This window comes from Uloborus diversus, chromosome 2, assembly GCF_026930045.1.
Source record: "Uloborus diversus isolate 005 chromosome 2, Udiv.v.3.1, whole genome shotgun sequence".
NCBI classification, from domain to species: Eukaryota; Metazoa; Arthropoda; class Arachnida; order Araneae; family Uloboridae; genus Uloborus; species Uloborus diversus.
The window spans coordinates 178,429,610-178,443,667 of NC_072732.1; the positions used below are offsets into that span (position 1 = coordinate 178,429,610).

At 32.7% G+C, this 14,058-nt stretch overlaps 1 protein-coding gene across 2 annotated transcripts in view; it reads left to right on the forward strand.

The window, feature by feature from the left end:
* Positions 1-888, forward strand: part of LOC129217519 (pre-mRNA-processing factor 39-like) — a 76,897-nt gene extending 76,009 nt beyond the window's left edge. For both annotated transcript variants that reach the window (XM_054851833.1, XM_054851834.1), the window contains one exon: positions 666-888. In XM_054851833.1, coding sequence (XP_054707808.1) covers positions 666-725 — 60 coding nt within the window. In that variant the 3' untranslated portion in view covers positions 726-888. The remainder of the gene's footprint in view (positions 1-665) is intronic.
* Positions 889-14,058: the final 13,170 nt, after the last annotated feature.

Consider the following 14,058-nt stretch of genomic DNA (forward strand, 5'->3'; position numbering starts at 1 on the left):
ACAGGCTACATTTTGTCACTTAAGGGGGGGGGGGGGGTCATGGCTCCTCTCTAGATCTGTGCCTGCACAGGGGTGTATGTACAGCATACGCCACATAAATTAGCTAGTCACTGTTGCAAGAGAACATTCAGAATTTTGTAGAGTGCTCAGATAAAAAAACGCTGCCAACCAACATGCGATATATTTTGCTTAGATTGAGTGTGGCATCTCTGAATCAGAGCATTGACCATTATAATAATGTAAAAACATTTGTAATTATTTACTGCTGTTTTACAAATCTTAAAAACTCTTTTTATTCTAAAACTGTGTATGATCTTAAAGATTTTTCTTTCTGTTATTTGTTTATTTTCTTCTTCTCCAGTTGGTTGCCAGCCAAGGCTGTCTCAGTCAGCTAACGCCACTTTGATCTATCCAAAGCTATAATCTTCAATTGATTGACTCAAGAATCCTTTAACCACTTTTTTTCTTTATCCTCCCACCTTGTTCTCGCTCTTCTTTTTCCCTTCGCCCTAAACTTGAATTTTTTTAGCTGTCTAAAATGATTATTTTATTGCATGAAGCTATGTTTATTGCTTCGTTTTTTAAATTCATCAGTGAGTATTTTTCAAATGAAATTGATCCCAATTTATTAAAATACTGATTTTTCCAACCCATTTTTCTTTCAGAATTCATACAATTATCAGCAGTGGCCCTATGCTGCAACAAATTATTATTCATCGCAATGAAATTTCGTCCTATTTTTAATTGTAACAAAGATTGCTCATCTGACTTCTCATTCAACAAATTTCAGGCATCATAATGCAGTGTAAATTTCATGAAGTGAACTCTTGTCAGAATTATTTTGTTAGCAATGTTTTAGTCATTTCAGTTTTATGTAATAAAGATATATTGTACATATGTTTGTTATTATTTCAATCTAAGAACTGTTGTGTATGATCGTAAAAAAAAAAGGCCAAATAATCTAAGTCACATTGAATAACATTGTAAACATTTTTTAGTCTGCCCTGTTTAATCTGTAGGACCTCTATTTTTGCAACCGTTGTACCTAGATGCATACTTTCAATAGCAAAAACAGCCGAAAGAAAATGCAAAGATTATGTATGACATGTTGGAAACAAAAAATAGTGAAAGAATATGAAATCTTAACTTTTTATATGGTCTTAAAATCCTCTGCATTGCAATTAGGGAAATGAAAAGAATGGAAAAATTATTTGAACCCAAAGGTATGATAGTGCAAAACACAGTATTTTATGACTTAGTGGGGGGAGTATAGCAGTAAACAAGGGTTTAAAATTATATAAGTGGCTCAGTGTGTTATTTCAAATTTTATAAAATGTTGTTGTGTGTTTCTGCGTTTCATGACGTAACATTTGCATTTATTTTTCAGTAGCATTAAAAAATATGCATATACAGGGCTTGTATGCTCCTTATAAATTCCTGCTTTTTAAGAAAAGAAAATAAGAGCCCTTAAAACTCCTGAATTTTGCTATTATCTCCTTACAAACTCCTCATTTTTTTATTCTATGTAACCCTAAAGATTTTCTGCTGTCCCCAATCCGATACGAGTGATTAGTGATTACTTTACACCGAATTTTACCGGAATTCTGCTATTTTTCGTCTATTAATACTAATAATCCGATTTTTTCGTTAGACAATTTTCTTTCCCACATCCGAAATTTTTCCCAAATTTCTGACGATTATGTCGATAATTATTAATAATATAACATCTTGTAGGCTTGTTAAATACCATGCTAAAATCTTTTTTGCTTTCATAAATTCTTTTATTTGCCACTTTTAGGCTTATGACACTTTCAGTTTTATTAAAAACAATGTCTTTGCATTCGATATGAGAATCAAATTTTTCTGACTTTTGATACTTATGTTTTTTGGAGGGCAAATAAATGAAATTTCTTTTTATTCCTATAAAAATCACAAAGTTGAAACTTTCAAGCCAAATTCTGTGTCTATTATGAGTCAAAATGTTAAAATCTAAATCGCTGGTTTAATTTGATTTTTGCTTCAATTATGTCGATTGTTATTAATAATACGTTTTCTGTAGAGCTCTAAAATGCAATTCTAAAATAATTTATTAAATAAATTCTTTTATGTGCCGTTCTTTATACTTTTAAGGCGTTCTCTTTGAAAATCGCAATGTCTGTGCATCCGTCATGGGTATAAGATTTTTTGCATTTATGATGCTTACTATGCCTTGTGAAGAAAGAAACTAGGTTGATATGTATTTTTATTAAAATCATTAAGTTGAAAAGTTTTTAACAAAATTCATGATGAGTCAAATGTCAGAAAGTTAGTGCGGAATCGCTGGCTGAAATTTATTTTTGTTTCAACTTCTTTCAAGTGTTCTAATACATGCGTAGCATCTGTAGTTGGCAAGGTTTGTGATTTTTTTTATTTAAAAAAAATTGTAGATATTAATTACTTAACATGAGTAAAAACTACATATTTTATACAATAGATGAAAGAGCAACTTAATAGCTAAACAGTGGTACCACTGTTTCCTAGAATTATGACTTCCATACTTTTTAGAAGAAAAATTCTTAATTTGTCAGTTTTCTATATTTTTCAGCCTAGAGTCACACAAAATTTTGAAATGATTTACAAAATTTTGATCTATTTTGAAAATTAATATAATTAGTACATTTTTTTAAAAGGTTCCCCCTAATGTTCAAATTGAATTTTCTGTATTTTGATCACGTAACCTTATGTTTCTATGCCAAAATCAAGCACAATCTTCACCGAAAATTGTTTGTTGCATTTGAAGTTTGCCCTTTTATGTCCTGTAAATATGTAAATTATTTTTATAGTTGGATTGGAAGTTATTTTGGCCTATGCTACTTTCAGAAGGCTTATTATATTTCTTATTTTAGCAAACATTTTATTTTTTAAAATCTTTTTTTGGTTAGGAAATCGTTAGTACCTGTTTTGTTTTTGAGAAAATACTCATTTTTAATCATTATCACTTAATATTTATTCATTTTCAAAATAAAACATTTCAATGGTTAACCCCCCCCCCCCCCCCCTCCTGTATTTGAATTTGATTCTGAGTAGAATCGAGATGGCTCAAGTCTAAGAAGCAGTAAATGCATATTTTAGTATAAATTTAGTATGTTTGTGCATTCAATGTATTGTATGAAAATAAAAATAAATAATAGAGTTGTACATATTTTTTCTGAAATAATTTTGAAAAATGCATCTTCAAACAAGAAACTAGTCCTTAAAAAGTAAAATGAACTCCAACAAAACACCTTAAAAACACCTTACTTTTAATTTTCAAACTTGAGTATGAACCCTGATATACTGTTTTTTTACTTCAGCAATCGGTCAGTGCTACATGCATTATACCGACAGCCTAGAAATCCCATCCAGAGACTGCAGTTTTGTCCTTGTTATGGACTCATCAGTTTGGAATGGCGGAGCTGGAGGCAGATGTCATTGATGCTGAGAGTTGCCGGGCTGTTTGTTATATTGTATGCAGTTCTGCCTTAGCCCTGGCTTAGGGGCGATAACTTACTGTTTAACTGGTCAGTAATTTGGTTAGTGTCAGCAAGAGACGTTCAGAGGCAGAAATTCATCAGCAGATAAGGCATTTGACGTGTTATTGTTGCATGACAGTACCATACCCCATACAACAAAAGAAACCCAAAATTTGATTAAGTCTTTTAAACGTGAACAGATGGACCACCTACAGTACTGTCCAAACAGCGCCAAGCGATTTCTACTTGTTCCACTTCCAAAGTTTCTTAGCAGCAAATACTTGGCCACAGATGATGAAGTGAAAGAAGCTGTTAAAAACTGGTTATCCTCACATGCAGCAGATTTTTATGACTTGGAGATTCAAAAGCTTGTTGAACGATGTGATAAATGTTTTTTTTTTAATGAACTCGACTTTTGAATTAACTCTTACATATATATTCAGAGTTTTTATTTCACTAAAATTTTATCAAAAATAATCACAAGAGAGAGAGAGTCTAAATTCAAGTTACAAATGTAATGGTATGAATCTGGATGTTTATGTGGAACAGTACAATTTTATATTTTTATTTTGTCAAATCGATTCAAGCTGTAGAAAAACAATTTTTGGTCTATCAAGTTTGAATATTGAAAAGTGGAAGGGCATGGCCCCTTTCAGAAGTGCAAGAAAAGAAAACGTGTATCGTAAAGACACATGATAGAGGTGAAACAACTTTTTTTTTCATGCTTCATGTGACATGAGAGATGGCCATTGATGGAAAGAAAGTTCTTGGGGTGTTCAAGGGCTAATGATTCAAGTGACAATTTTTGATTAAAAAGTTCTCTAAAAGCTCTGTTCCAATGGGGGTGATGCATCATTTTGCTTCTTGCCATAGAACAAAATCAGCAGATTCTTTTTTTAAACTGTAGGCAACAGCGATAGCTAAATCAGAGTAACTTATCGAATTTAATATCTTTATTATAATCCGTGTCAGAGTGTTGTACCAAAATATGGGCTACTTTGGCCTATAAAATTCACAACAATACATCTCTTAACCTAAAAATTACGACCTAATATGGCCCAGCATAAAAACTTGAAAATATCCTTCTGAGGGATGTGGAAAAGAAAAGCTAAAACTCTGAAAAGGTTAAATGCAAGAAAATACTGGGAGTTTTCATCAGTGCATAAGAGCCTTAATTCATCAGACCACGATATCATGGTTTCCCCCAGAGCTGTGCAGTAGGGTTTATCGAAAAAAAACTTTTTTTCGAAATTCAATTGTCAAGTTGATAAAAAGTTGCCCCTACGGACCCACATCTAACATGAAATAGTTTACCCAAATCAAAAAATATTTAGGTGTCCCGCGTGAGGCCTAAAAAGTTTGATTTTCTTCAAAAAATCGTTTTTTTTTTTTTTTCTGTTTTTTTTTTTTTTTTTTTTGAATAACAGAAAAAAGGCCATCCTCCCCCCCCCCCCTCCCCAAGTTGAAAATTGTGAGTAATATAGCCAGGAATTATCAAATAAAGGGTTTTGCTCTAATGCGGCATTTAGGTTTCCGCATAGCACGCAAAAATAAGTTTTTTAAAGTTCAAGTTAGAAGTTTCAATATAAATGTATTAGCTTATTATTATTATTGTTATTTTTTTTTGCAAATGTTGGTTTAAAAATTTCTTTGCTTGCTAATGAAGAATTTTTGATACATTTATTTACATTTTATAGATAAAAATTATTTGAATTTATTTTGTGATGATATTGTAAGGTAAATTTTGCAAAGTTAAAAAAAAATTAAAGCTTATAAAACAATCTTGCAAACAACGTTTTCATTTTATTACATAAAAGTATTTTATTACAAGAATTTAGTGTAAAAAACTAAATACCAAAAAATATTATGTAGAATAATATGTGTGTTATCATATAAAAAATCAAGCTTTTATCAACAGCTCTAAAAGGATGCGTGATTTTTGCTGGAGGATTTTTCAGTACCCCATTTGTAGAGTACTGCAAAGTCATATAACAATAATTAGCAATTATCCTTTGGTACTCAAAAGTGTGCCCTTTGCTTCGTATGGGATGGGAAGGGATGGAAACGCGGGCTATGGCTTCAGAACAGTTAGTTTTACAGAGTTTAAATGATTGAGGACATATAGACAAAGATCTCCACAAACCTCATCACCTCCTAATTTTTCTAATATTTTTCTTTTCTTATGGGAGTCATGCTTGACTTTTGCTTAAGCAACTGCAAATTCCGAACAATGTCTTTGATTTGTGCACTGCTGTATCCAATTTAATTACATTAACGTTGATCATTGTATCAATGTATTTGATTCATTATAGCAGGGAGTGAACGCTGATTGGTTTCCCCAAATCAGTCTCAGTAACAGTTTTTGTTTAACTTTGCTAATTTTACCTCTCATTTAAAAGAGACTTTCAAAAACTTAAGCCGCTTAACGTACTGCGAATCATCCTGTGTCCTGTGTTTCATCCAAGTTTCTGTCGCCCCTTAACCGAACATTTCAGATTAGTCAGCTAATTCATTTAACATAATTTTCAAGGCACTCCCAACATTTATAAAATCAGCTTCACGGTGACAAAGACATCGGCGGCACTTTCTACAGGTTAGAGAGCATAATAAATAATGATAGGTTTTTCACTGATTTCTTCTTCATAGATAATTGTGCACTGTTAGCAAGGCTTTGAGTGTTTTCCTGAAGCGTTCTAACATTTGTATTCTGGGTTACTATAGCGGGTTTTGCAATCTGTACTGTACTTTCTCAATTTTTTCTAAAGCGCAAATTTCTGGGTTTTAAATTTTAGTGATGGTTTTCGAAAACGTTTATAGTTTTCACGCATTTTTTCAATTGCTGAAATGTATGAAACTGAAACCTCCAATGAGAATACAAATTAATTTTCATCGTTCATTACATGAGACTCAAAAGTTTTTCTTGCTCTTCTAGTAGAAATACGAGGAAGGTGATTCAAACTTCAAATGACGCTTGTGAAAATATTCGTTTTATGAACGTATTGTTTATGACAGTTTTCTCCCCTTACTTTTTTCTCCTACTTAACTGTGTACATTTTTCTACTTGAAAAAATTTTAACATTTTTTTCTCTAATTCAGAAATTTTCTTTAGAAAAAAAAATTATTTTTTGAAGAATATTATAAATTTTAGGTCTCGTGCGGAACACCTAAATATTTTTTGATTCGGATAAAAATTTTTATGTAAGATGTTAGTCGGTAGGGGCAACTTTTTATCAACTTGACAAATTGAAATTCGAAAAAAAGTTTTTTGCGATACACCCTACTATGCAGTCAGAGGTGGGAGTTGAAGGTTTTCAGTTCAAGGAGTCGGTGAGAAGTCCCCAACTGTGCTAGTACTTGCAGATTCGGAGTCGGACAGATTTTGGAGTTAAGGAGTCAAAGTCGGTCATTTTCCCTCCGACTCCACAGATCTGATTTTTACTATAGAAGAAAAACTGTAAGTTGTTGGAGGTCCAGAAGAAGTCAACCCAGTTGAATCTATTTCCTACAAATTTTGTGAAATTGTTGGAAGGTTTAGGGGTGTTTTGTTTTTAGTAGAATAGAACGAGCTAGGTTTCCAGAGATAACTGTTAAGATGAAAGAAGGAGTTGTTGTTGTGTGCATGTTACAAATCAGCAAGTTTGGAAAGTGCTCGGCAATTAAGAATCCTTTAGTTTTGCAAATGGTTTTTTATTAATAACTAGCGGTACCCGCACGGCTTTACCCGTAGTAGAGAATTAAAAGGTCATTTTGTTCGCCTGTATATTTACAAATGAAATAATGTGATGAATTTCCCGCCAATATATATGTTAATTTGCTCGGTAAAACGGGCTTAAAATTGGAATAAAAAAAGAACAAAATTGAATTTTCAAAAAATCGCTTCGAGTTTCTCACCCCTATGCTACGAACTAATTTTGTGCCGAACGGTCTAGGCGCTATGCGCGTAACAGACATCCAGACTTTCAGCATTATTAGTAGTAAAGAAGTTCAACCTCTAAAACTAGGACTGGGGGATATCAGAATTTTAATACCGCGATATATTGATCTCCAAATATCGATATATTGATACATTCTTGTGGGGGGGGGGGGGTGCGAAGAATCGAAATACAAAAAACATTTCCAAATATAATAAATGCAATTATTTCTCTAATTCAAAACTTTCCTGGAGGGGGAGAGGAGGAGGGCGTGCAAATGGTATAGCTCAATGCATGACAAAAGTGCTTCGCAACGAAAAAGTTTTTAATATTCAATTCAGTATTTTGTTTAAATCTTTCAATTTGAGCAGTCTCAATAATTTGAATGTACTTTGAACTATATTTCGTATTTACGTCTTAAATAGTTTATTTTTAGTCATTTCATAGCTCTTGCTTAAAGACTTTTTTTTTTCTTAGTTGAGTAACATTAAATAAAATACTAATAATAAATCTTTAAAAAATGCAGCTATAAATTTTGGAAACTATCACACTATACACCTATTAAGCCCACAGAACTATGAAATATACTTTTGATTCATATGTCACTAGCTGTTACCCGACGTTGCACGGTCTACCTCGAAAATAAAAGCTTCGTCTAGTGCCACATGTTTAACAATCCGGTTTAAAAAAGAAGGAAAAAAAAATAGCACAAACATATTTCCCGTCAATTTGTAGAAAGCACAATTTCATGACTCAAAATTTAAATTTAGACATCATTGTATTTTTTCGTAATCATTCTGGATTTTCTGGCGAACCCCCCCCCCCCCAAGGTGGTACCCATACACCACATTTTGATGAGAAAAAAATTATATGAATTTCTGTTCATCAAAGGACCGCTGCGCCATGTTTGGAAAAAAAAAAAAAAAAAAAAAAAAATCCGCCGAAATCTGGATTTGCATAAGGAAAACCCCTCGTGGTGTGTATTCGCTAGGGCTCGACCGATGGCATTTTTTGGCCGATGCCGATTGTTGGTCGATTGTTCAAAGATGGCCGATGGCCGATTGTTTTCCTCCAAATGGCCGATTGCCGATGGCCGATGGAAAAAAAAAAAAATCAAACAGAAATAAATTGATAAAATTGTCAGAGATTTAAAGGATGATTGATTCATTTCACTTTACTTCCTTTCTACGAATAAGGAATTGCAATCACAAAAAATAAAAAGAAAATCAGATTTTCACCTAAATTTTTATTTTACGATCACCCAATTTAAACTTCATAAGTTTTTTCGGCACATCTGTACATGCATATGTACCTAAGAACATGTAGATGACCGAAATATCCATTTTGAACGCTTCCTCAGTTAATTATCGCAAATTCTCTTGTGATGTCTTCATGCGCGTAAACTTAAGTCACTCAAAAACGTTATGAAATACTAAGTTGAAAACTCATACGTACGTAGTATGATCTAAAGGTTAGAGGACAAGTTGTATAAAACCTTACCCTGAATAGTTCACATTACCGAAGCAATCTATCAACAAAATAGTCACCTTGAACGACTATGCACTTCTGCCAATGTTCGTATAGCTTTTAGAAGCGCACCTGGAAGACATTTTCGCAACCTTCTGTAAGGCCTCTTGCGCTGCTGCTTTAACTTCATCGTAGGGAAGAAGGCGACTTTCATGTTGAGGATGCACGGTTCGATTGGTCAATACTCTGATATGACAAACAAATAACATAACGTTTTCGTCGGACTTAGCTCCGTGTGACTTTTACCTGTTCCCAGCAAAAAAACATTTGCATGGACAATGCTTTCCTCCGTCAGGAGAAGATAAAGCTGCATCATAGAAGGTAGCGAAAAATGGCTTTCAGAAGTGTTTCCAAAAGTTATATGAACACTGGCAGAAGTACATAGTCCCTCAAGGTAAACTTTTGAAGGTGGATGTGCATCTGTAATGTGAACTATTCTGGGTAAGGTTTTATACAGCTTGTCTTGAACTTTTGGATCGTACAACGTACAATCTATATAGGGTGTAGTTATGCTTCTCCTTTCTTGACTGATGTACAATGAAAGATAAAGAACAACAGCCAAAAAAGAAAGAAAGAAAGAAAAAAGGAAGAAAAACAAAAAGACTGTTTAATAAACAATTGATTTTTTTTTTAAATTGAACATATAACTAAGATTTCAGTAATATTGTAATGATGTATGGATTTAAGTTCACTAAACATTGTTAAAAAACATTAAATTATGTTGTTAAATCATTCAAAAAAAATAAATAAATAAATAAGAATAAAACTATGAAACCGTCAACAAATTACGCAATTAAATTGGAAAGATTGCACGTAGACATTTTTTAGTCATCAAATTTTAAAAAAAAGATAACAGATAAATTACAATACTAAATCATAAAAGAAATATTTTTTTCTTATTTAAAATTTATGAATAGAAAATTTTGCATTTTTCCAAAAACTTAAACAGTGACATAAATTTTGCTGGAAAAAAAATTGCCATGAAAAGAGCGAGGTTCTTAAAACGCAGCTATAAACAAAATCAATATTTACACAAAGTTAATAACTGAATACATATGACTACTTGATCTGATGTTTGCATACATAATATTGAACAATTAGATTGTTCAATCTTTTATGAAGCTTTACAAACAAATTCAAATTAAATTGTTCAATTTAACAGTAATTTTCTGAAATTTAAAAAATTGCATAATAGAAAATCCTTGAAACTTTTCTATAAAAAACGAAAATAACTTATTCATTGATTTTATATAAATACATAAAAATAGTTACTTACAACAGAAAAAAAAATCGATCGCTATTAATGATGCAAAAAAGATGGCGCATTACGAAATGGAGGGGGGGGGGGGTCACCCTCTGATTTTGCAGTAACTCACTCTTCGGCCCCAACCTCGGCCTAATATTTGTAGTGCAGAACCGCTAAAACCAACACCTCGGAAGAGTTTCTGAATCTATTTCAGCACTTCCGAAGAAAAAATTCAAAACATCTTTCTTTAATCAGTTTCTTAAATTAATGCTCTAAATTCTTTCTAAACAATAGATAAAGTTTGAAAAAAAAAAATCTCTAATTTTATGAATGGTGTTAGTTTTAAACAACTCAGGAGTATAACTAGAGTTTAATTTCAGAAATTGAGGGAGTGGGAGGAGGGGCATACAAGTGTTCTCGGAAATTCAAAATAGTCGTAAAAAATAGAGTTCAAAATAATCATAAACATTGAGCAAAAAAACCCTTCCGAAACTTGCACCCGAGTTTGTATTGACTTGCAGTGGCGGATTTAAAATACAGAGTGTTTTAAAATGAATAGCGGGGTTTTGCCATCTCATATTTGTTTCCATAGTCTCCAATTCGGCAATATATCACCAAATGACCGTCAGTCTGAGACGCTATCTTAGTTTTGCATTGAAATTAAGTAATTAATAGCCACAAAAAATGAGTAAACAGGCTTTTCAGAACACCCGATCAAAAACAAAAAGGGAAGTGCACAACTGGAACGTACGCACACCCCACACGCGAAAACTTATCCTTCTACAGCTTACCATTTTGGAGTTATGACTTATGAGAGATACTACGTACATCCAGCAGCAATAAACAACGCAATAATTAACTTGTTTGGTACTTGAATGCAGTATTAAAAACTCTTTCAGGGGTGACTCAAATAAAAATTCATACTGAAATTTAGTAAACAATTTTATGTGAAAACAACCTTTACTTTGTATTAAAAGGTAAAACATCAAAGGTCTTTTTTTTTTTTTTCAAAAACATCGGCCAATTCCATCGGCTTTTCGAAGTTTTTAAGGCCGATGGGCCGATGTTTCTTGCAATTTAGCATCGGCCGCCGATGCCGATGGCTAAATTGTTGAACCATCGGCGCCGATGCATCGGTCGAGTCCTAGTATTCGCACCCTCCACCCATCCATATAAGTAGGCGAAAACCCCCTCGACAATTCCTGACCATCAAAGAACCGCTGTGCCAAATTTGGCAAAGATCCGACGAAAACTGGATTTGTATAAAGAAATCCCCAGTGGGAGGGAGGGCGGCCCCCATTGCGAACGAAAACTACCCTAAGTGAATTCTTGAGCGTCAAAGGACCTGTTTGCAAAATTTGTGAACTGGATTTGCATATGGAAAACCTCCGTTGGGTGATTTCGCCCCCCCTCCCCACCTCCCTCATTGGTAGGCGAAAAACTCCCTATGAAAATTCCTAAGCTTCAAAGAATCGCTGATCCAAATTTGGCAAAGATCCGACGAAAACTGGATTCGCAAAAGGAAACCCCCGGTGTGGGGAGGGGTTCAATTGCGAACAAAAACTGCCCAATGTGAATTCGTTTGCATCAAAGGACCTCTTTGCCATATTTGGCAAAAATCTGACGTAAACTGTGAATTTGCATTAAAAAATCATTATTTGGTTAATTAAAATATATAATAAATTTAAAACTATTATTTTTTAACGATACAGATATTTTAATATTGATTTTAAAAGTGCAGTTAATTTTTCTTCAGCAGATCCAATCTAAAATCCATATTATTAAGTAAATCAATTATCTCATCAATGTCATTATTTCATAAGCAATTTAACCGAAAACGAATACGAAAATTTCTTCACTTTTTCAATTCCGGTATTTGATGACGACTCTTAAACTGAAGTCAAAAAATACCAAACAAAAGAGCTGCAGTGAACTACCGACGTAACGTAAAAACGTAAGTATATATATATATATATATGATCAGATTCGCTTTGCTATAATAATTACAGCTTCAAATACGTTAATGCGTAGAACTTACATAAAAACCCTATTTTCGTATATGCACTTAGAAGTTCCGTCAACTCGTATGTGCCGCTTCTCTGGCGACATTAGGAAGTTTCAGTTTCGTTGTTACCATCGAAATAAGATTACGTCAGATCGTTCGTGTGTTATATGAAGGGCGGAAATATTTTTCCTCGTAATATCAGAATAAAAGTTATATTCGTTCAGAACTGAAAAAATTGAGTTGCGCTGCCTCTTGCGCGATAAATGTGCGATATAAGTATTCTTATTAGGATTTTTTTTCGTTTTTCATTTTCCTTTAAGGGGGTCCGGGACACAAAATCCTCAAATTTTGCAATTTTTTTTTTATAATTTGAAAAATTGCTCCGTTTTTTTCTGCTTAAGAGGACGTTTGAATCTTGTTTCTACCTTAAATATAACGAAAGTTATAGTTATTTTTGTTGCATGCATCTAACGAATGTGTACATAAGTTTAAAACTTTAAACGCGTTTTTCTCCATGATGCAATTTTTCCCGATTTCTTGCATTCAAACTCTTATAAGTCAGGAACCGATAGAGATAAAGTAATGAAACTTGGAGCATATCTTTTTCAAGCAATTTACTTTAACTTTTATTCGGCGAATTTGAAAAAAACGTTTACTTCAAAAATTATGATTTTTTTAAAAAAAAGTATCTTCGAATTTTTCGAAATTTTTCTTCAAATATTTTTTATTTTTTATTGAATCAATATTTTTAAAATCGCCGAATAAAAATTAAAGCTTAGATATATGTGCATACTTTTTTTGAAAAAAAATTGAAAATTGACCAACAATATTTTGAGTTATAGCAATTTAAAGCAACCCCACTTTTTTGAAAAAAACTAATTAAATTTAAAGAAAAAAATATTTTTTTTTTCATATTTATGTTATGATTTTGTTTATTAAATAAATGATGAATCAGTTCAAAAAATTTCAAAACTCTAAAGTACATAATAAAAAAAATTTCAAAATGTGTCCCGGACCCCCTTAAATAAAAAATTTTTGTTCAGTATTTTTCTTAAACATTTTATTCAACGCAACTATCAATAGTTTATGTTTAATTTGAACAATGAATCGTGTTGATACCTCAATTGGTTAATTTTTAATTGTTGCAGTAGGATGCCTTCTTAACCAATACACGCTTACTTTTATGGATCTACGAGAGGCCATGTCAGCTTTGTCAGAAACTAGTAGCACGGTAGGGACTCCGCTTTGAATCGTAGTAGTATAAGTTTTGAAAACTTTATAGGGGGAGGGAGGGGATCCGGGGAGACCTAGCTGACAAAGGGGCCCACATTTACCTCCGGCGGCCTTGTGAATTTTTCCCTTTTGCTATAATTCAAAATTTAATAACTGTTTGCAGAATGCAGAAAATATCTTGAAATTTCAAACACTCACACCCATCCCACAGAGCTAGGAAAGATTAAGCATTTTTAAGTCAGTATTTTAATTTCTCCGTATTTAAATCCCGTATTTTCTTTTCAAACGATATATCGGACGAATAGAAATCTAAATATCGTTATCGCGGTAGTAGATATATATCGATATATGACGGTATATCGCCCAGTCCTATCCAAAACTAATAAAAAGATGACTGTTCTCCATCGTCAATTTGTGAGACACTAACCACGCCTACGTACACATTAAAAAAAAAAAATCCTTATAACAAATATCTGTAACTAGGGATTGAATACCGGTACTTCGAGTAATTTTGCAATTTCAAAATACCGGTATTGCTGAGGTAAAAGACCGGTATTTTCGGTATTAGCTGAAAATAATAAATAGTTTCAGTTAAAGAATGTTCAATAATCTATTAAAAAATCTAATATTTTTAAATGTAAATTT